Here is a 24954-nt window from a genome sequence, read left to right as displayed (position 1 = left end):
GGTCCTTCTCTTACTGTGACAGTCTGAGGCCCTGTTCTTAGGCTAAGGCCTTTGGCTAAGCGACAGAGGCAGACATAAGCTGGGAAGCGACTGGTCACATCCTCACATTCCAAAGTAGTCACATTGAAAGAAGGTGCTATTGGGCTGTTAGGAATACAGTCCTGTCCTGATAGTGCCTATCACCTCCAGAGAAAGGGAAATGCCTAGAAGATGTAAAAGGAAATCGAGGTTGATAGTTTTCTGTCTGGTAAGAACTCACTTATCAATAGACACAGCTGGGAAACTCTTATGTCTTTATAGATGTAGTTGTGAAATCCTCACTTCTGTATTGTTTTGTCATTATAGTTCCCACTTTGCTATTGTTTATTGGCATGGTCTCTGTCTGGTTCTGTGATTGTTTCTGTTTGCTGTATAATTAATTTTGCTGGGTGTAAACTAATTAAGGTGGTGGGATATAATTGGTTAGCTAATCATGTTACAATATGTTAGGATTGGTTAGTTAAATTTCAGTAGAATGATTGGTTAAGGTATAGCTAAGAATATTACTATATAAATTAGGGGCAAACAGGAAGTAAGTTGGGATTCGAAAATAAGGAAAAAGGAACTTGTATTTAAGCTTGCTGGAAGTTCACCCCAATAAACATCGAATTGTTTGCACCTTCGGACTTCGGGTATTGTTGCTCTCTGTTCATGCAAGAAGGACTAGGGAAGTGGGAGAGTGAAGGAATAAGCTCTCTAACATGTGTAATGACTAAGTCACTCCCAGTCTCTATTCAAACCCAAGTTAATGGTATCTAGTTTGCATATTAATTCAAGCTCAGCAGTTTCTCGTTGGAGTCTGTTTTTGAGGCTTTTCTGTTGCAAAATTGCCACCCTTAAATCTTTTACTGAGTGGCCAGAGAGGTTGAAGTGTTATGATTCCTGATCTCAGATTTGTGTCAATTTATTCTTTTGCGTAGAGACTGTCCGGTTTGGTCAGTGTACAATGGCAGAGGGGCATTGCTGGCACATGATGGCATATATCACATTGGTAGATGTGCAGGTGAACAAGCCCCTGATGGCATGGCTAATGTGATTAGGTCCTATGATGATGTCACTTGAATAAATATGTGGACAGAGTTGGCATCGGGCTTTGTTGCAAGGATAGGTTCCTGGGTTAATGTTTTATTTGTGTGGTTGCTGGAGAGTATTTGCTTCAGGTTGGGGGGCTGTTTGCAAGCAAGGACTGGTCTGTCTCCCAAGATCTGTGAGAGTGAGGGATCATTTTTCAGGATAGGTTGTAGATCTTTGATGATGCGCTGGAGAGGTTTTAGTTGGGGCCTGAAGGTGACAGCTAGTGGCATTCTCTTATTTTCTTTATTGGGCCTGTCCTGTAGTAGGTGACTTCTAGGTACTCTTCTGGCTCTGTCAATCTGTTTTTTTACTTCAGCAGGTGGGTATTGTAGTTTTAAGAATGCTTGATAGAAACACCAATGCTAGGACCCTGGTTAACAAACAAAAGGAATTGGAATTGCTCATTTATGAGCATAAATGTGATCTAACTGGTATTACTGACACCTGGTGGGATGATTCGTGTGATGGGAATGTTAAAATCAATGGTTCTAACCTATTTAGGAAGGAGTGAGTGGGCAAAAGGGCACCCGCAATGGCACTCTATGTCAAAAATGGCATTACCTGTTTCCAGGGCACAGACAACTTAGAAGAAATTGATCTCGAATGCTTCTGGTTACATGTCCTAACAGATAAAGCCCAAGATGGGGTACTAGTTGGTGTCTGCTACAGACCACCAAATCACACTTAGGAACAGGATGACTGGCTCCTTATGCCCCTATCTATAATGTGTAGATGGGAAAAGCTGCATGATCATAGACAACTTTAAATTTCAGTGACACATGCTAGAGGTCTATGGCTTCCAGTACTAAAACATTCTTGAACATAAGAACGGCCATACTGGGTCCGACCAGTGGTCCACCTAGCCCAATATCCTCTCTTCCGACAATGGCCCAATGCAAGAGGGAACGAACAGAACAGGTAATCATCAAGTGATCCATTCCCTGTCGCCCATTCCCAGCTTCTGGCAAACAGAAATTAGGGACACTTCAGAGCATGGTTTTGCATCCTTATCCATCCTGGCTAATAGCCACTGATGAACCTATCCTCCATGAACTTATCTAGTTCTTTTTTTAACCCTCTTATAGTCTTGGCCTTCACAACATCCTCTGGCAAAGAGTTCCACAGGTTGACTGTGCATTACGTGAAAAAATATTTCCTTTTGTTTGTGTTTAACCTGCTGCCTATTAATTTCATGTGGTGACCCCCTAGTTCTTGTGTTAGAAGAAAAAGTAAATCTTTCTTATACACTTTCACCATATCACTCATGATTTTATAGATCTCTATCATATCCTCCCTTAGTTGTCCCTTTTCCAGACTGAAAAGTCCCAATCTTATTAATCTGTCCTCATATGGAAGCTGTTCCATAACCCCCTAATAATTTTTGTTGCCCTTTTCTGTATCTTTTCCAATTCCAAAATATCTTTTTTGAGATGGGGCGACCAGATCCGAATGCAGTATTCAAGATGTGGGCGTACCATGGATTTATAAATTTTATAAGTGACAATTTCCTAACTCAAAAGTGTTGAATCCAACTGTAAGGATATTTCAGGACCACCGATCAGGCCCACAGGTTACCTTATGAGCCTAGCAAAGCAGACAACCATTGCTTGCTGTAGCAGACGAATGCCACTGTAATTCCACATTCAAATCCAAGGAACAGGTTTATTTTAGCATAGGTAGAGAATGCCACACCCTAGTGCAGTGGTTTTTAAACTTTTTTTCTGGTGACCCAGTTGAAGAAAATTGTTGATGCCTGCGATCCAATGGAACTGGGAATGAGGGGTTTGGGGTATGGGAGGGGCTCAGGGCTGGGGCAGAGGATTGAGGTGTGGGGGAGAATGAGGGGTTCATGGCTAGGAGAGTTAAGCTGGGTTTAGCTAAGATTTAACTGGGAATTGGTCCTGCTTTGAGCAGGGGGTTGGACTAGATGACCTTCTGGGGTTCCTTCCAACCCTGATATTCTATGATTCTATGATTCTAAGGCTGCGGGATGGGGCTGGGAATGAGGGGTTCAGGGTGTGGGAGGGGGCTCTGGTCTGGGGCAGGGGTTTGGGGTGTAGGAGAAGGTCTGGGCTGGGGGTGCAGGCTCTGGGGTGGGGCTGGGGATGAGGGGTTTGGGGTGCAGGAAGGGGCTCTGGGTTTGGGGGGGGGGGATTCAGGGCTGGGGCAGGGGATTGGGGCATGGGCTTACCTCAGGTGGCTCCCGGTCAACGGCATAGTGGGGGTGTAAGGCAGGCTTCCTAACTGTCCTGGCACTGTGGACTGTGCTGCACCCTGGGAACCGGCCAGTGGGGGTGTGGAGCCAGTGCTCAGGGCGGGGGCTGCGTGCGGAGCTCTGTGGTCCCTCCCGCCTAGGAGCCAGACCTGCTGCTGGCCACTTCCAGGGTGCAGCGCAATGTTGAAACAGATAGGGACTAGCCTGCCTTAGCCAGGCAGCACCACCAATGGGACTTTTAATGGCCCAGTCAGCGGTGCTGACCAGAGCTGCCGCAACCCAGTGCCTTACATTCCGCGACCCACTACTGGGTCGTGACCCACAGTTTGAAAACCACTGCCCTAGTGATCACTTGGGATGTAACAGGCCAATGCATTGACTGGAAGTACACAAAGGCAAATACTTAAATCTCAGTACACCATTTTTATACCCAGGATGACACTCTACTTTTATCAACACCCCTCCTCTGACTTGTTATGTAATAATAATAATTAATATTTCTGACAATACATACAATTCCACATTACATAATTATATAACATGTTTATCTACTTATTAACAATAACAAAACTATTAATCTTATTATTTAAGAGGGGTGTACCTTGTTTATCCTGATCATCTTTAGCAGGTCACAATGACCTCTTCTTTTTCCTGTACTCAGTGGAGACATTCCAAAAACTGAATAACAGGATATTTAGTAAGCCAAGAAGGCCTTATTTGCACTCCTTCCCAATCGGGTTATTAGGCCAACATTTATATTACTTTTATATTGTGTATGCATTTATTATGTATTGCTAACCAAGATGTAATCCATTAAATACAATTAGGCCCTTACCATTTTACATGCACCTAATCGTTTTATCACTTCTTTACACCAGCAGGGGGGAATTCTGTATTAGACTGTGTCTTGACAGAAAAAGCGCAACTGATCACAGAACTAAAAATGAATGGTAATCTAGGTATAAGTGATCATGATTTGATCACATTTATAATGTGCAAACAGAATAAAGTCCAGACCAGATACATACTTGGTGCTTTCAGAGGGCCAATTTCACAAAGCTGAAAAATATTTTGAGACAGATAAACTTAGAGGAATAATTTAATTAGCAAAATGTAAATGATTGTTGGGAATTGTTTAAGAACAATTTACTGGGTGCCCCAAAAGCCATAATCCCACAGTTGAGGGGGAAAAAAACGATCTGGTGTAGAGGGGAAGTAAAGGCAGCTGTAAAAAGTAAAAAATAAAATATAATAATGGAAGAAAGGGGAAGCTGATCGTAATTAACATAAATCAGAAGTTAGGAATCGTAGAAAATTGATAAGAGAAGCAATGGGATACAAGGAGAAATCATGGCTAAGAGAGTTAAGGACAATGAGGAAGAGTTTTTAAAGTATAATAGGAACAAAAAACACCCTAACAATGCCATTGGTTCCTGTCACAGGGCACCTACGTCACTACCAAATGTACTTTACTGCCTGTACTGTTCGTGTGGTGTCTCAGTCACACCCACCCACTGTGTTATTACCCTTTCACCAAGGTGTATATTTATTCCTTTCTTACGAATTATCACTGTGTAATGCAGGTTTACAGCGAGGAGAGGCTTTCCTGCAGCCTTCACTTCTCAGCCCAGGCTTACTCTCTAGCTTTCCTTTGAGCTTCTCTTTTTATGTCCTCCCAGTTACATTCTTAACCCAGAGATTACCACCCAGGTATTCATAATCCCCCAACAGAAAGTGTTTAACTGCTCATAGCCTTCTCCATGTTGCAGCAACATCAGTGACCAGGGTTCTACTAATAGGGCCCTGTCACAGGTCCATCACTAGATGGAAATGATAGAATTATTATTAATAATAATACAGAAAAGGCAGAATTGTTCAATAAATATTTGTTGTGTTTTCTGGGGAAAAAGAGTTGCAGTCATATCATATGATAACACTCTGTTCATTCCACTCATATTTCTGAAGAATGTTAAACAGCCACTACTAATGTTAAACACTTCTAAATCAATAGGTCTGGATAACTGGCATCCAAGAGTTTTAAAAGAACTGGCTGAGGTGCTCTTTGGACTTAATTTTTCAATAAGTGTTGGAGCGCTGGAGAAATTTCAGAACACCAGACAAAAGCAAATGTTGTGTCAATATTTATAAAGGGTAATTGGGATGACCTGCCTAATTATAGACCTGTTAGTCTGACATGGATCCTGGGCAAGATAGTGGAGTGGCTGAAATGGGACTTGATTAATAAAGAATTAAAGGCAGGTAATATAGTTAATGTAAATCAACCTGTGTTTATAGAAATAGATCCTGTCAAACTAACTTGATATCTTTATTTGATGAGATTAGAAGTTTGGTTGATAAAGGTTTGCTATATTGAGACTTCTTAAGGCATTAGACTTGGTACCACACAAAATTTTGATTAAAAAACTACAAAAAATTAACATGGCATATATTTAAATGGGTTAAAAACTGGCTAACTGATAGGTCTCAAAATATAACTGTAAATGGGGAATCATAAAACTAGTGCGTTTCTAATGGGATCCCACAAGGATTGTTTTTTTGGCCCTATGCTATTTAACATTTTTATCAACGATGTGGAAGAAAACATAAAATCCTCCTTGATAAAGTTGCAAATAGCATAAAAATTGGGGGAGTGGTCAATAATGAAGCAGACAGGTCACTGATGTAGAGCAATCTGAATCACTTGGTAAGTTGGGTGTAAGCAAACAGTGCATTTTAATATGGCTAAATGTAAATGTATACATCCAGGAACAAAGAATATAGGCCTAGTTACAGGATGGGGTACTTTAGCCTGGTAAGTAGTGACTCAAAAAGATTTGGGGGGCGTGGTGGATAATCAGCTGAATATTAAGTCCCAGTGTGATGCTGTGGCCAAAAAGACTAATGCAATACTTGGATGCATAAACAGTGGAATCCCAAGTAAGATTAGAGAGGTTATTTTATATCTGTCTTCAGTATTCATCCGACCGCTGCTGCATGCGTTCAGTTCTGGTGTCCATGATTCAAGAGGATGTTGATAAATTGGAGAGGGGTCAGAGAAGATCCACAAGAATGAATAAAGAATTAGAAAACATGCCTGATAGTGATAGAATCAAGAAGCTCAATCTGTTTATTTTAACAAAGAGAAGGTTAAGGGGTGATTTGATTACAGTACACGGGGAATAAATATTTAATAATGGACTTTTTAGTGTAGTAGAGAAAGGTATAACATGATCCAGTGGCTAGAAATTGAATCTACCCAAATTAAGACTGGAAATAAGGTGTAATTTTTAGGGCTGTCAATCGCAGTTAACTCATGCAATTAACTCTAAAAAATTAATCATGATTAAAAAAATTAATTGCAATTAATTGCAGTTTTAATTGCACTGTTAATAAGTACCAATTCAAATGTATTAAATATTTTGGATGTTTTTCTACATTTTCAAATATATTGATTTCAATTACAACACAGAATACAAAGTATACAGTGCTCACTTTATATTACTTTTTATTACAAATATTTGCACTGTAAAAATGACAAACAAAAGAAATAGTATTTTTCAGTTCACCTCATACAAGTACTGTAGTGCAATCTCTTGATCGTGAAAGTCCAACTTACAAATGTAGATTTTTTTTGGTTACATAACTGCACTCAATAACAAAACAATGTAAAACTTTAGAGCCTACAAGTCCACTCAGTCCTACTTCTTGTTCAGCCAATTGCTAAGAGAAATAAGTGTGTTTACATTTACGGGAGATAGTGCTGTCCACTTCTTATTCACATCACCTGAAAGTGAGAAAAGTCATTTGTTATGAATTACACCTTGTAGGACACGCACACAACTGCTGCGAATTATACCTGGTAGGACACGCACACAAGTGCTACGAATTACACCTTGTAGGACACGCACACCAGTGCTGCGAATTATACCTGATAGGACACGCACACCAGTGCTGCGAATTATACCTGATAGGTCACGCACAGTTCAAATCTAGGCTGAGGCACAGAAACGAAGTCCACAACTGCAGAGTTCCCAAAAGACACTAAGTTTATTACGCTCGAGCGTGGTGCCCCCCTGCTAGCCAGGAGGGGACCCTGAATGCAGATTATACAAAAGTTATATACCTTTTAGCAAAGCATGTTGCCCTCGTGCATCGGAAACCTTAGCCAATAAACAAACCCTTGTCTTATCTACCACCTATCCCTGCTTGGTGCATTCCTCGTGCTATACCAGTATGTTAATTACACAGCATGGTCCTAAAGCCATGCATCAGTGACTTTTATTATCAGGATGGGAGGCCTCACATCAAGGCCAAGAGACAGGGAGTTAGAGACTGACAAAAACCAGATACTGGGAGTCAAGGCAGGCTGGAGACAAGGAAGAGGATTTTCACAGGGATTCAATATCTAAGGATTACTCCTCCTGGTGTATGATGTGCTGGCATTTAAACAATGGTGGGCCCCAAACCAAAATGGAGTCACATGTGCTAACTTTTCCTTAACACATTTGCATGGCACTTTTATAGCCATCATTGCATTATATTTACGTGCCAGATATGCTCAACATTTATATGCCTCTTCATGCTTTGGCCACCATTCCAGAGGACATGCTTCCATAGTGATGATGCTTGGTTAAAAAAATACATTAATTAAATTTGTGACTGAATTCCTTGGAGGAGAATTGAATGTCTCCTGCTCCATGGTTTTACCCGCATTCTGCCATGTATTTTGTGTTATGGTAGTCTAAAATGACAACCAATCATATGTTGTTTGATTTAAGAACACTTTGGCTCCAGATTTGACAAAACACAAAGAAGGTTCCAATATCAGTTTTCTAAAGATAGCTACAACACTCAAACCAAGGTTTAAGAATCTGAAGTGCCTTCCAAAATCTGAGGGAGGAGGTGTGGAGCATACTTTCAGAAGTCTTAACAGAGCAACACTGATGCAGAAACTACAGAACCTGAACCACCAACAAAGAAAATCAACCTTCTGTTGGTGGCATCTGACTCAGATGATGAAAATGAACATGCATCAGTCCGTACTGCTTGGGATTGTTATCGAGCAGAATTCGTCATCAGCATGGACACATGTCCTCCAAAATGGTGGTTGACGCATGAAGGGACATAAGAATCTTTAGCACATCTGGCACATAAATATCTTGTGACACCGGCTACAACAATGCCATGCAATGACTGTTCTCACTTTCAGGTGACATTGTAAATAAGAAGCAGGCAGCATTATCTCCTGCAAATGTAAACAAACTTGTGTGTCTGAGCTGAACAAGAAGTAGGACTGAGTGGACTTGTAGGCTCTAAAGTTTTACATTGTTTTATTTTTGAATGCAGTTATTTTTTTTTACATAATTCTACATTTATAGGTTCAACTTTCATTATGAAGAGATTGTACTACAGTATTTGTATTAAGTGAATTGAAAAATACTATTTCTTTTGTTTTTTACAATGCAAATATTTGTAATAAAAATATAAAGTGAGCACTGTATACTTCGTATGCTGTGTTGTAACTGATATAAATATATTTTAAACTTTAAAAAACATCCAAAAATATCCAACACTTAGATTTACCAAGCCAGCACAAAACAGATTCTATAATCCCCTACTGGTTATCCAGAAGCCAACAACACAGTTCCCTGAAAGTAACCCAGCCTCAGGCCTCCCCTAGATACCCAAGTCAAATATGATGAAGATTGCTGAAAATCTTATTCATCATATAAAAAAGTTCTACTAATCCCAAAGGATTGGACACGTTACCTCCCAGGTTAATGAATATTTCAGATCTTACCCAAATACACGCTTACAGCCAATTCTTATTAACTAAACTAAAATTTATTAAAAAAAGATAAGATAGTATGGTTAAAAGATCAGTATACATACAGACTTGAGAACAATCTTGAAATTCAAATTCATAGCAGAGATGGTGAACTTTGTAAATGCAGAGAGTTTTTCAGAAATAGTTCATAGGTTATAGTTCAATGTTTATATTCAGGGCAGTCCAGTCAGGAGTGGGATCTCAGTCCTTATGGTTTAGGCTTCCCTTGCATGAAGCCTCAAGCAGATCTGAGATAAACAGGATCAGGACCCAAGCAATTTTTTATACAGTTTCAGGCCTTCTTTGACAGCTCGGAGTCCTTTGGTGAACAATAGGCCCTCATGGGAACTTTGAGGTGGACCCATTTCCTAAGCGTCGCTGGTAATTATCCAGACAGATTAACATAAGGCAATTGCCTGTTTTTCCACCATTCACAGATGATTTGCCATACATTTCTAAGAGATGAATACGGCGATATCCTATGTTTACAGTTCATTTAAATATTCAGATGTCCTTTTGATCTCTGATCTCTGAATTAACAGAATACAGCATAGACAGGGACTGTTCGATTACGTTATTGATCACTACCAATATATAGGTAAATATGCAAAAACACAAACATTATCTCCCCATATGTCTTTAAGAGTTGAATTTGAGTTATTTATTTTGCAGGATACTTAACCCTTTCCAGTCATGTGTCACACCTTCAAACACTGGCATCTATGCCCCACACAAACACAAGCATGCAGTTCATTCCACTGAAAGTTTTAATGAAGATTGATGGCAAAATATGGAGGACCACAGTCTCCCTTTCTCTTAGTCCCAAGCCTGTACAAGGTGGTAACATGTTTCAAATAGCACAAGCAGTATTTTGTATTTTCATTTATATCCTACTAAACAATCAAGCCTAAGTAAATATCCAAATTCCACTGGTTTTATGCCTAAGAATTCTTTACCATAGGTCTAAGCACAGAATAGACAGCTGGAAAATCCTCAGTTTTAATACTGCGTCTGCCAGTGACTGGCTGGATATCCTTGGACAAACACATTTTCAGAAGTGTTTACTAATTTTGTGTACCCTAATTCTCTGTTCACTGACTTTGGGAGACCAACTTAAGACAACTAGTGTCTGATTTTCAGGGGTTTTCCCATGAAAAGCTGCGGGGTTCTCAGCATCACCAGTAGTCACGCACAAAGGCCCAGGTCCCCAGTCCGCCTCAAATTGGGCACATAAAATTAGTGAACACTCCTGAAAATGTGAGCTTTGACCTCTGTCTGTATATCAATTTTCCCATATTACTTCGCAAGGGTGTTTTGAGGATTAGGTCACTATTTTAACAGTTCTTTAAAGATATAAAGTGCTTTATTAATACTAGCATGACACTTTGCAGTTGACCAGCATTCAGTGAAATCAGCATTTTTATTCTTAACACCAATTATATTAATTCAGGGCTAGTTCATAAAATAGATGCTTGGCTTCCCATCACAGGAGCCCCCAAATCCATTTGCACATGGTCTTATATATTATGTATAACGTGAAAGCTGCAAACTGCACATCTAAGAACAGAACCTAACAGGTGCTTTCAAAAGTCTGGTTCCGTAGATAACCAACGGTGGCAGTTATACTTCCAGAATACACTACCCAAATTTGGAAGGGAATAGTTATAAGGCATCAATTAAAGTAAAGATGTTCATATAAGCAACTGTAGCACGAACTTACTATCTTGGAGTTAACTTTGATTCCTCTCTCTCTTCTCCCATTTGATCCAGACTTTTTTCTAGATCCCTCTGCTTCTTCCTCTGCTACGTTCCTATATTTTTTCCCTTGCTCTCAATTCCTACAGCCTTTTGGTGTTTCCCCAAGAACTCAGTCTGATTCCAATCTCATCACTCAGGTTCCTTTATTTGGCATACAGCAAAGCTACTCTTGAGTTGATCAGACTTAAGCACTGGGGATGGGTACCGTGCATACCACATATCCAAAGTTACACACTAAACCTCTTCCTTTATATACATTTACACATTACATTGCATTTACTATACTTTGCATCAGACATTTTGGAATTGTCTTGGTCACTTTGTAGGAACGAGTCCCTATGCAGCATGCTCTGCCCACGCACTGTCCATGCATGACTTACTCTACCTCATCTTATGTTCCATGCTTATCTTATCAATTTTATTTTGTCCATTTCAAGTTATTCCTTTGGTGATTCCCCCTTACTTTAGCTAGTGCATACATTCTGTTTCCAGCCTGCTAATCTCCCTAATCCTGTCTTCCAAGAAACGAGGCCTCACCCATGTCCAGTTACTGATATCAAGCCAGGCCTACACTGTAAAGACACTGATTCATATTATTATTATCACCAACTTTAATATTGCAACCTCCTTCTCTCTGACTTCATATCTCTTCCCTCCATTCATTCAAACCACTGTTGCCAAAATAATTTTCCTTTCCCAACCATTCTCCCCTATTTGAAAACCTTCTCAGGTTTTCTATCTCTGGCATTAAATTTAAGCTTCTCCTCTTCTTTATGGCATTCCATAGCTTAAGATCTTATATCTCTGCCTTCTTCTTTTCCTATACTCTTCCACTCTCCCCCTACCACCACACACAACCTCTTTCACTTATATATGTCATCAGGCCTTCTCAATTATGCCTGGAAAATCCTCCCAATTAAAGATGGCTTTCAACGAAACAAAAAATGATCTTGTGCCTTTCTTTATTTTATAAAATAAAAATATAAAAAGATATAAAAAGAAGCCCTTAGTTTTTTAAGTGTTTTTTTTTAATTTTATTTTGTGGTTTGCTTGTTTATCCAAAATTTAAAATTTGGCCTCTCATTTGCTATATGTCATTACTGGAGGACACAGACATGTTGATTGGGAGATCTGAGTCCTCAACTGAAGGGCCCAAGGTATTGAATCCCATTTTAAAAAAAAGTAGTTTTCTTTCAACTCTTTATTCAAGTATTTGAGTGAAAGTGGTGTTTAAAAAAATGAAGTCTTAAAATAAATCACAGCCCCTCTCTATTAATAGGGTTTCACTTCATGATTTCACTGTTATCGTAATCTTACCAGTTGTCTAGCCTTCCATAGAGACTTCCAGAAAACACAGGTGAGACCTGAATTGCTATTGGGGAGAAATAAAAACATAAAAACCCCTTTAAAAAGTATTTGAGGCCATATCATAAAGAAGCAAAAGGGTACAAACCTAATTAATTATTTATTCCTTTGGAGGTCATCTTCAGCGTTATATAGGTGTATTAGAGTAGCAAGGATTACAATACAATGAAAACTGGTTAAAGTAACCACTCAAGGGACCAGGAAAGATCAGTTATTTAATTACACTTACTAATCAGTAGTATTCTAATAAAAGCAGATAGCTGCTCTCTATTTTGGAGATACTTTTGGGTAGTCTCTTAAAAAAGAAGCTTGCCTAAGTGTGGTTTCTTGCACTGGTTTTGCTGTGTTTTGCTTCATATTGCAACTACAATGCAAAATGTAGTGGCTTTTAGTCATAATTACTATATTTCTTGATGGCACTTAATAATTTTCCTGAGTTGCTACTGCTTTTTACATTTCCTGCAAGATGGCCACTGTGCATTAAACTGATATTGCTAGTTGAATATGGAACCACTCCTCTCCCTCTCTCATTTACTGCAAAGCCAAACATTTTTTTTTCCAGTCTACCCATGTGCAAGTGAGTGAGCAGGGTTGGCATTCAGCAACTAATAAAATTATTTCATAGGGACACCATTCTGCGTAGATGCTTTATTTTTTTATAATGCTTCAAAAATAAAAATAAAAACTTGTTTTGAACTTACAATGTTAAATATAAAAATACTAGAACTATTGAGCGTTTCCAGATAAAATTATCAGGGAGTACACATTGAGCATAAAAATTTTATGCAGTCTTTGTGAATTGTCTCATTAAAAGTTGTGAAATGTTCCTAACATGTATTTTCATGATTTTTGAATTGTAATGACATATGATACATAACTGATTAAATATTTTGCATAATTGTTTTCTTTTAGTCAATTGAAGAAAATGAAGTATATTTGCCTAATGATGAGCTTTGGCTCTATGAAATTGATAGTGGGTTATGGTAAGCCATTTTATTTATATTTAATGAATTTGAAAAATGTGCTATTTACACCTGAGTATTTTTACCTATGGTAAAATTACTATTATTTCAGATACATAAATGAGGTCTGTTTCTTGTCTCTTGGCTACTTAAATAGCCTGCATTCATTTAGTGTAAAATTTAATATCTGATATATATTTTGGAATAATGTCTTCAGATAAGAAAATACCTATGTAAGCACAGCAATTTTTTTCAAAGGGATGTTTCCAATGTGAACTTTTTAAACACAGTTTAAGACTTGTTAAATGTAAAGAGCCACTTATGTATTTATACTGGCTAAATAAACTTTTATGTTAAAATGAATATTAAATACAACAAGATTAGGGTGCTTGATCCATTTAGGGTTACTTCCTTTTTGTTGTTATTACTTAATCATATCAGAAATATGTTTGCATAGATAATATATTTTAAATGTTTAAATCAGATTAAAATTTTACACATCACTAGCAATATAATATTTAAGTTTTATTTATTTAATTTATTTATTTATTTATTCAAATTTTATTTACGCATTTTGGGGAGGTGGGTCTAGTAGCAATGCCAATTATTAAAGTCGGCCGATACTTCCCATTATCAGACCCTGTTTTTAGTTGCTTATAATTTTGCCAAACTTTAGCCATGTGAGCTGAAATTTTCCATGCTGGGTGTCTGCGATATATATAATATTTTAAATTTCAGCCAAAATGGGTTGAGCTGTTTAAGAACGAGGCTAGGGGAAAATATGCTGTTTTGCCCAAGTTAAAAAGTTATTGAGCCCTTATCTTTGAAATGTTCCATGCTTTGGTGCAGGGACTTGAAATTTGGCAAGGGTATGGCTTTTGTTTGGGGGATGTGTCTTTTGCCATGCCTGTGAACATCCACCCAGCTTTGGCCAATTTAAAGTATTTGAAAAACTGCAGTTTGCACATGTTCAGTAGAGACTTGCTAGAGCCTAACTACAAAAAGTCTCAAAGATTCTGTCCTTAATGAGCACACCTGATAGTGCTGACCAGCCTACTAATGTGCCCTCCTCCCAGAGCAACTGTGTGTTCCCCATCCTGTTATATCTCCTACTAGTACTACTTTGCTTTTGATGTATTTTGGTTTGTTTGGGAGCAAAATTATGAAATTTTAATATATTTACTAAACGGCAGGACAATGCACCTAATGGAAGGAGAGCTACCTACCTCTATGTCAGGAAGTTGTGGAGCTTGCATTAATGGGAAGCTGTATATATTTGGAGGATTTGATGATAAAGGATACAGTAATCGGGTATTGTAATCTTTTAATTCTGGAGTATATTTTAATCGAATGACTACTAATGCAGAACTTCGTTTAACAAAGCATTTAACCTTGCATTTAACTAGCAGGAAAAATCTAAGGGTGAGATTTTGGTTTTATTTTAGAAAAGGTGCACTTTAAAATACTTTAAATTGTAGATCTGATTCTTTAGTCCCTCTGCATCTGCACATCTCCTGTTGACTGCATTGGGAGTTTTGACTGGGTTAAGACTGCAAGATAATGCCCAGTATGTTTTGTTTTTTATTTTTATTTCTCAAGTTTGCTAGTATTTCCGAAATTTAATTGTATTTCTATGAGAAAAATATATTTGCAACCATAATTAGACTTACCTCACATTTGTTGCTTTTTCTTTGCTCTTTAGTGGGCAAGTGGCATTTGCGTTTCTAGGAAAGTCCGATAATAACTAGTTAACATTAACATATGACTGCTAGTTTCATAGAATCATAGAATATCATAGAATCCTAGAATATCAGGGTTGGAAGGGACCCCAGAAGGTCATCTAGTCCAACCCCCTGCTCAAAGCAGGACCAATTCCCAGTTAAATCATCCCAGCCAGGGCTTTGTCAAGCCTGACCTTAAAAACCTCTAAGGAAGGAGATTCTACCACCTCCCTAGGTAACGCATTCCAGTGTTTCACCACCCTCTTAGTGAAAAAGTTTTTCCTAATATCCAATCTAAACCTCCCCCACTGCAACTTGAGACCATTACTCCTCGTTCTGTCATCTGCTACCATTGAGAACAGTCTAGAGCCATCCTCTTTGGAACCCCCTTTCAGGTAGTTGAAAGCAGCTATCAAATCCCCCCTCATTCTTCTCTTCTGCAGGCTAAACAATCCCAGCTCCCTCAGCCTCTCCTCATAACTCATGTGTTCCAGTCCCCTAATCATTTTTGTTGCCCTTCGCTGGACTCTCTCCAATTTATCCACATCCTTCTTGAAGTGTGGGGCCCAAAACTGGACACAGTACTCCAGATGAGGCCTCACCAATGTCGAATAGAGGGGAACGATCACGTCCCTCGATCTGCTCGCTATGCCCCTACTTATACATCCCAAAATGCCATTGGCCTTCTTGGCAACAAGGGCACACTGCTGACTCATATCCAGCTTCTCGTCCACTGTCACCCCTAGGTCCTTTTCTGCAGAACTGCTGCCTAGCCATTCGGTCCCTAGTCTGTAGCTGTGCATTGGGTTCTTCCGTCCTAAGTGCAGGACCCTGCACTTATCCTTATTGAACCTCATCAGATTCCTTTTGGCCCAATCTTCCAATTGGTCTAGGTCCTTCTGTATCTTATCCCTCCCCTCCAGCGTATCTACCACTCCTCCCAGTTTAGTATCATCCGCAAATTTGCTGAGAGTGCAATCCACACCATCCTCCAGATCATTTATGAAGATATTGAATAAAACCGGCCCCAGGACCGACCCTTGGGGCACTCCACTTGATACCGGCTGCCAACTAGACATGGAGCCATTGATCACTACCCGTTGAGCCCGACAATCTAGCCAGCTTTCTACCCACCTTATAGTGCATTCATCCAGCCCATACTTCCTTAACTTGGTGACAAGAATACTATGGGAGACGGTGTCAAAAGTTTTGCTAAAGTCAAGAAACAATACATCCACTGCTTTCCCTTCATCCACAGAACCAGTAATCTCATCATAAAAGGCGATTAGATTAGTCAGGCATGACCTTCCCTTGGTGAATCCATGCTGGCTGTTCCTGATCACTTTCCTCTCATGCAAGTGCTTCAGGATTGATTCTTTGAGGACCTGCTCCATGATTTTTCCAGGGACTGAGGTGAGGCTGACTGGCCTGTAGTTCCCAGGATCTTCCTTCTTCCCTTTTTTAAAGATTGGCACTACATTAGCCTTTTTCCAGTCATCCGGGACTTCCCCGGTTCGCCACGAGTTTTCAAAGATAATGGCCAGTGGCTCTGCAATCACAGCCGCCAATTCCTTCAGCACTCTCGGATGCAACTCGTCCGGCCCCATGGACTTGTGCACGTCCAGCTTTTCTAAATAGTCCCTAACCGCCTCTATCTCCACAGAGGGCTGGCCATCTCGTCCGCATTTTGTGATGCCCAGCGCAGCAGTCTGAGAGCTGACCTTGTTAGTGAAAACAGAGGCAAAAAAAGCATTGAGTACATTAGCTTTTTCCACATCCTCTGTCACTAGGTTGCCTCCCTCATTCAGTAAGGGGCCCACACATTCCTTGGCTTTCTTCTTGTTGCCAACATACCTGAAGAAACCCTTCTTGTTACTCTTGACATCTCTGGCTAGCTGCAGCTCCAGGTGCGATTTGGCCCTCCTGATAACATTCCTACATGCCCGAGCAATATTTTTATACTCTTCCCTGGTCATATGTCCAACCTTCCACTTCTTGTAAGCTTCTTTTTTATGTTTAAGATCCGCTAGGATTTCACCATTAAGCCAAGTTTCCCTGTTGATTGCAGGTAATTAAATACTAATAAGGAATGAAATGGGGAAAATGGGTATTCAGTGGATTAATGTAATGGAAACCAGAATTTCAGTGTAGATTAGAAAACAAGTGAAATGAGTTTGATAGTTTAACTAACCTGCAGCACTTCTGCACCTAGTTAGGTTCTGTGTACACTGCATTTATAGTAATCTGTCTGTGGCGAGAGCATTAGACTGAGACTAACAGGTGAAATAGTAGTGCCATTGAAGTCAATGGCAAAATTCTTACTTCAGCAGGGCCAGGATTTCAGCCAAAGGGCATTAGCAAAGCGGAGAGGGGGAGATTTTGCTGCTTCTTCCTGCATTTTATTTGTGATTAGTGAGTAAACCAATCTCTTACTATCATAAGAATTCGCAAAAAGAAAAGGAGTACTTGTGGCACCTTAGAGACTAACCAATTTATTTGAGCATGAGCTTTCGTGAGCTACAGCTCACTTCATCAGATGTAGCTCACGAAAGCTCATGCTCAAATAAATTGGTTAGTCTCTAAGGTGCCACAAGTACTCCTTTTCTTTTTGCGAATACAGACTAACACGGCTGTTCCTCTGAAACCTATCATAAGAATTATAATTTGTCAATTGCACTCAGATTTCTTTTTTTTTTTAATAAGAAAATGATTGTTCTTTTGCTCTTTGTAATCATATCTATTGCTGATTTGTGCTTGATTCTTCAAAATAATTTATTTTATACTAAAATATTATAATTTTTCTTTTAAGCTGTATTATGTTAATTTGCGAACAAGAAATGGAACCTATAGGTGGAAAAAAATTACAGACTTTAAAGGTCAACCTCCTACACCACGTGACAAGCTTTCCTGCTGGGTGTATAAGGACAGGTAATATACATCAAGAGAATTTTTAATACCTACTAACCAAAGGGAAGAAGTGTTATGTTATAGGTAGAACACAAAACTGGAACTCCAATTCAGACTGTGATTTACTCTCTGACCTTGGACAAATCTCTTAACATCTCTGTCTCTCAGTTTTACCACCTGTAACATTGGAATAATCATACTTACCAACCCTAATTTATGGAGATGTTGTGAGATTTAATTATTTTTTAAAGTGCTTTGAGATCCTTGGGTGCAAGACACTATTCAGGTGCTAAATATTACTTTTTATTTAGTTGATTATTATTAAACTGGTATTAAAGTTAATTTACTGAATTTTTAATTGCTTATGAAATTACATAGATTATGCTATAAAACATTGTTAGATTTGGTATAATTTCAAATTATATTTGTTAGCAAAAGTATTGACAATAAGAAAGGGTATTTCAATGATAACTCCCTGGTACAAAGAGCCAAGTTGAGAATACAAGCTAGGTATTTGTATTGTAACTGCTTCTTAGCATATTTAGCCAAATTGGTTGTAAAAGTTCTTTAAATTATTTAAACATATTAAACTAAAAAACAAATGTAAAAAATGTCTTTAGATTTTATATTAACCATTAAAGGTAGCTATGGTGGTAGAATTGGTCACTGAGAAATAAATCAATTGTATATATGGGCTATTTGCTGTACAAGCTATTGTAAACACATAAGAGTTACATGATATATAATGAACAAAATAAACAATTTATTCATTTAATTCATTTATTGATTTCTGGACTCCAGGTCCTCCAGGGTGTGACAAAAAAACAACAACAACAACCCCCCAACACATTTAGTACTTAGTACTGCATTTTGGTTTTGAAACTCTGAATTAGCTGCAAGATGTATAAACATGTATGCAGCCATGCATCTCTTTTTAGCTGTCGATACCAGGGTGTTCAAGAGCATGAATTAATTAAATTCAGAGTCAAGTTTAATTTATGTACAGAATGAAGATCCACCCATTTCTGGTGGAAGTATGTAACTAACTCTACATTTTTGTTAAATGTACGTATTTGGGGGCAAACTACGCTCCATTTTGAAAATTTGCCATCAGTCCTCAGGAGATGTGAATTTGAAGATGAGCATTTCTTAGAAGCTTGCACAATACTGGGAAATATCTAGAGAGCTGCTGTAATTCTGCTTTCTTAGGGATGCGAGCCTTCCGTCATCCCTTGTAACCTCCCTTCTGTACAAAATCAGCATCAAACTGCCACCTCCCAAAACAACCAACTACAACACCAAATGTTCACAACCACTATTGGTGAAGAAAATATAGTCTGGTAAAGATGTGTGTGCAGAAGTATGAAACGGGGGCAGAGTTAAGCCTTGTTCTGTGGTGTGTAGTAGTTTTGGCAATGCTGAGGTGTGATAAACGTGTATGTGGAGGAGTAAAGCATGTATCTTAACTTCATTTCCTTGGTTTTGTGGGTTTGTATCAGGCATGTTTATGTGTGTAGCAACACAAAGTTTGTTTAGTAATTATATACAGTATGTAATATTTTTCTTTGTTTACACATTTAAACATTAATAGTAGAGATAATTGAAATTTCTGATTAATTAAATATAATAGCTTTTCAAAATATCAAATTGAACATTAATTTAAAACAAATGAAGTTCAATAGTTTTTTTTTTGTTCTTCCAGATTAATATATTTTGGTGGTTATGGATGTAGGAAACACAGTGAACTGAGTGATTGTTTTGATGTTCATGATGCATTTTGGGTAAGATTTTTTTACTGTTTAAAATAAGTAGTGCCTTCTAATTGTTGAAAAGTATTATTAAACACATTACTATTATTAAAGGAACCACAGCTACTAAAACAAGGGGCCAGATTCAGTCCTGGAGTAAGTATAGTTAACTCAATTGAAAGAGAGATCTCAGGACAGTATGGTGTATATTGGGTTTAACAACAGTTCTATTGTGTATACCCTATACAGGTGATGTGTTTCCTCTGTGTAGCAGGTACAGTGGGCAATATTGTGAGGAGGGGTGCAGTGGAGGTCTTCTTCAGGGGAGTGATGGACAGTGATTTAAGTTAATGGAACTGCACCTGGTTGCACCAGGATTGGATTTAGGAAAACTCTGGGCTTTACTCCATTTTTTTAAAACTAGGGTGTAAAATTCTGGCCTCATTGAAGTGGATGTCAGATTTCCCGTTGACTTTGATGGGGCTAGGATTTCACCCAGAGATGATTATTTAGAGATACTTCATAATGAAAATGTTTTGTTATATTAATGTTGATTTACTTTTGTTTGAATATTTTTCTCTCTTCAGAGGAATCCTCTCATTTTAGTGGAGCAACGTTTCCAATATCTGTTATTATGGAGCTATAATAATGACTCCATAGGTGAGCAAAATAGAGCATAAAATGGAAAGTAAACTGTAAAATGCTTTCCATTTTACGCTCAGTTTTGCTCACCTCAAGAAACTTCCACTGAAGGTCCTTTTGGCTTTATATATATGTTTTAGGTCATTGGAGATTTTTAAAAAATGTATGAGGTTAAAGATACAAGCTGTTTTAAATTTACGGATAATTGAAAAAGTGGTTTAGAGTATCAGCTGTGTTAGTCTGTATCTGCAAAAAGAACAGGAGTACTGTGGCACCTTAAAGACTAACAAATTTATTAGAGCATAAGCTTTCGTGGGCTACAAGCCAGTTCATCGGATACATAGAATGGAACATATAGTAAGAAGATATATACATACAGATGTTAAGGAAAACTTAGCACATGTGACTCCATTTTGGTTTGGGGCCCACCATTGTTTAAATGCCAGCACATCACACACCAGGAGGAGTGATCCTTAGATACTGAATCCCTGTGAAAATCCTCCTCCTTGTCTCCAGCCTGCCTTGACTCCCAGTATCTGGTTTTTGTCAGTCTCTAACTCCCTGTCTCTTGGCTTTGATGTGAGGCCTCCCATTCTGATAATAAAAGTTACTGATGCATGACTTTAGGACCATGCTGTGTAATTAACATACTGGTATAGCACGAGGAATGCACCAAGCAGGGATAGGTGGTAGATAAGACAAGGGTTTGTTTATTGGCTAAGGTTTCCGATGCACGAGGGCAACATGCTTTGCTAAAAAGTATATAACTTTTGTATAATCTGCATTCAGGGCCCCCCCCGGCTAGCAGGGGGGCACCACGCTCGAGCGTAATAAACTTAGTATCTTTTGGGAACTCTGCAGTTGTGGACTTTGTTTCTGTCTCAGCCTAGATTCGAACTGTGCGTGACCTATCAGGTATAATTCGCAGCATTGATGTGTGTGTCCTATCAGGTGTAATTCGTAGCATTTGTATGTGTGTCCTACAAGGTCTAATTCGCAGCAGTTGTATGCGTGTCCTACCAGGTGTAATTCGTAACACAGAGAAGGTGGAAGTTGCCATACAGACTGTAAGAGGCTAGTTAATTAAGACGATTAATGATGATTAAAAAGTAGTATTTCACTTTTTGAAAACTGTTCTAATTTTTGTTGTTTTGTGCTCATAAATTCAAACTAGATTTACCATATACTACATCTACAGATTACAATAATCTCAGCAGACGTGTAAAATAATCATGTTGTACTGCAGCCATTTGATATTAGACTGTTTCTTCTTTAGTTTGTTTCTATTAGATTGCATCAACAGTTATACAGAATTGAATCTTGAAAAATCAGTTGTGATTTCAATTTATAATTTATTGTGAGTACCCAAGGCTGAACTCTCCTAGATAAAGTAAGAGCAAAGTGCTGTTAAAGTAGAAAAAGTGAAATAGCTCTATTCCAATTAGATGCTTCCACTTACAAAAAATTATAGTATTGAGCTCTTTGAAGTAATGGCCAGGAACTTATAGCCTCACAGTTTTATCTGTCCACAAATACCTTCCCTTAATTTATTATCCAGAGTAAATACCTTTACCATAAGATGCCTGGAACAAGGTACTACTTAGTTTCCCATAGTGAATTGTTACAATCAGGACTGTCCCAAGGGGGGGTTTGGGGACTGGGTCATAGGTGCCAAGGTTCTAATCTGCTGGGGGGTGCTCCCCCCGGCTCCACCCAGGTGCTGCCCCCACTCCACCCCTTCCCCCAAGGCTCCGCCCCCCACCCTACTTCTTCCCACCCCTGCTCCACTCCCACCCCGCCTCTTCCTCACCCAGTTCCGCCCCCTCCCCTGAACACGCTGCGCCCTTGCTCCTCTCCCCTCCCCCCGAGCGCCTCCTGATGCCATGAAACATCTGATCCTCAGTAGGCACTGAGAGGGAGGGGGAGGCGCTGATTGGCAGGGCCCACCGGCAGGCAGGAGGCGCTGGGGGAAGGAGGAGGTTTTGGTAGGGGGGCTGCCAGTGGCCGCTGCTTGCCTCCTCACTGCCCGCCCACCGCTCTCTTCCTTGCCGTCCGCCTGCCACTCGCCTCCCCGTTCACCTCCTCACCTTGCTTGCCTGCCGCCTGCCTCCTGCCTTACCTCCGTGCCCGCCTCTTCATGATTTTATCGAAGCACAGGGCCCCCCAAAGCACGGGGCCCAGGGCAGTCGTCTCGATTCACCATACCCAAGGGATGGCTCTGGTTACAGTATTCATAATTAGAAAATGACATAGAAGTCTGTTTAATCATTATGCATGTTCAACTGTTGTTGGCATTAACGAGAGATAGATACATCAAGGAGAGAACAGATCCCTTATAGATTAATACTAACATTTGATATAAGAAAAATGTCTTCCTAATGAATAAAAACTTTTGCTTATACAAAGCATATCCTACTAAACATTTGAAGGCAATATTTTCTAAAGTGCCCAAATGATTTAGGAACCTACATCCCATTCTCAAAAGAACAGAATTACCAGACACATAGATGAATATGATTTGTTGGGGAAGAGGCAATGTGTTTTTTATAAAGGGAAGTCATGCCTTACTAGTCTACTAGAATTCTTTGAGGGGGTCGACAACGGTGATCCAGTGGATATAGTGTACCTAGATTTTGAGAGAACCTGTGACGAGGTCCCTTACCAAAGGCTCTTAAGCAAAATAGTCAGTCATGGGATAAGAGGGAAGGTCTTCTCATGGATCAGTAACTGGTTAAAAGATAGGAAGAAAGGGTAGGAATAAATGGGTCAGTTTTCAGGATGGAGAGAGGTAAATTGTGGTGTCCCCCAATGGTCTGTACTGGGACCAGTACTATTAAACATATTCCTAAATGATCTGGAAAAAGGGGTAAACAGTGAGGTGGCAAAATTTGCAGATGATACAAAACTACTCAAAATAATTAAGTCTCAAGCAGACTGCAAAGAGCTCCAAAAGGATCTCACAAAACTGGGTGACTGGGCAACACAATGGCAGATGAAATTCAATGTTGATAAATGCAAAGTAATCCACATTGAAAAATTCCCAACTATACATATAAAATGATGGGGTCTAAATTAGCTGTTACCACTCAAGAAAGAGATCTTGGAGTCATTGTGGATACTTCTCTGAAAACATCCACTTAATGTGCAGCGGCAGTCAAAAAAAGCGACCAAAATGTTCGGAATCATTAAGAAAGGGATAGATAGAAAATATCAAATCTTATTGCCTCTATATAAATCCATGGTATGCCCACATCTTGAATACTGCATACAGATCTGGTTGCCCCATCTCAAAAAAGATATATTGGAATTGGAAAAGATTCAGAAAAGGGCAACAAAAATGATTAGGGGTATGGAATAGCTTCCATATAAAGAGAATAATACGACTGGGACTTTTCAGCTTGAAAAAGAGACAACTAAGTGGGGATACGATAGAGGTCTATAAAATCATGACTGATGTGTAGAAAGTAAATAAGGAAGTGTTATTTACTCCCTAGGGGTCACCAAATGAAACTAATAGGCAGCAAGTTTAAAACAAACAAGAGGAAGTATTTCTTCACACAATGCACAGTCAACCTGTGGAACTCTTTGCCAGATGTTGTGAAGGCCAAAACTATAACAGGGTTCAAAAAAGAACTAGATAAATTCATGGAGGATAGGTCCATCAATGGTTATTATTCAGGATGGGCAGGTGTGGTGTCCCTAGCCTCTGTTTGCCAGAAGCTGGGAATGGCCGACTGGGGATGGATCAGTCGATGATGATCTGTTATGTTCGTTCCCTCTGAAGCACCTGGCATTGGTGACTGTCAGAAGACAGGATACTGGGCTAGATGGACCTTTAGTCTGACCCAGTATGGCCATTCTTAAAAGTGCCTTTGGCACTAGGGGGCCTAAATCCCATTGACATTCAATGAGATTTAGGCACCTACATGTTTTGTCACTTTTGTAAATGTTACCCCATGTGTATTTTAAAAATAAAAATTAGTGCATGCCTATACTTACTCTGATTAAAAACAGAAAATAAATTGTCTGTCACTTTTATGCCTAAACCCTTTTGATGAAACAAAAGGATTATGAGATTAAGTAAATGAAAAAAATTTAATTTTAGATATTTCACTCTTCTTTTTAGGAAGGGCAGATATTTTGGGGATGGCATAACGATGTTCATGCTTTTGATACAAACACACAAACTTGGTTTCAACCAACAATTAGAGTGAGTATTTTTTAAATCTTTAATCATTCTGTACTTTTTTGTAACTCCACCACATATTGAATAATAACTGTACTTTAGAGACTGATGTCAGGGAGAACTATTTTGAACATGTGGCATTTCTCAGGCTCATAACATGAGTGCATTTTTATGTTCTCCCTATCTCATAACATAAGAGTAAGGGAACATTAAATGAAACTAAAAAGTGGCAAATTCAAAGCCGGTTTTCAACAAAAGATGTAATTAGACTGGAAGTAATTGCTACTGGATGTTGTTGAGGCCAAGAACATAGTAAAATTCAAAGAGGGGCTGGATAACAAGAATATCCAGAGTTAAAGTAGTTAATACTGACAAAAAGAGTATTGGAAGGGAGATGAACCCTGAAATGAGGGTTTAAGCCAATCTAACTTTCAAGGATTAGGATCACCCCGTATCTACCTACCTGCATTTTCCTCCGAGTCCTCTGGTGTTCGAAACAGGATGCTGGAC

At 39.0% G+C, this 24954-nt stretch overlaps 1 protein-coding gene across 1 annotated transcript in view; it reads left to right on the top strand.

Moving 5' to 3' along the window:
* The window catches only part of KLHDC1 (kelch domain containing 1), a 68101-nt gene that overhangs the window by 3435 nt on the left and 39712 nt on the right, over window positions 1-24954 (top strand). The window contains exons 2-6 of the mRNA XM_073350229.1: window positions 13191-13261; window positions 14434-14551; window positions 17771-17889; window positions 19571-19649; window positions 24385-24468. Coding sequence (XP_073206330.1) covers window positions 13191-13261; window positions 14434-14551; window positions 17771-17889; window positions 19571-19649; window positions 24385-24468 — 471 coding nt within the window. The remainder of the gene's footprint in view (window positions 1-13190; window positions 13262-14433; window positions 14552-17770; window positions 17890-19570; window positions 19650-24384; window positions 24469-24954) is intronic.

The sequence above is a fragment of the Lepidochelys kempii genome, chromosome 6 (genome assembly GCF_965140265.1).
Source record: "Lepidochelys kempii isolate rLepKem1 chromosome 6, rLepKem1.hap2, whole genome shotgun sequence".
NCBI lineage: Eukaryota > Metazoa > Chordata > Testudines > Cheloniidae > Lepidochelys > Lepidochelys kempii.
The sequence above is the reverse complement of the archived record's forward strand: the minus strand, read 5'-3'. Positions and strand labels throughout refer to the sequence as shown.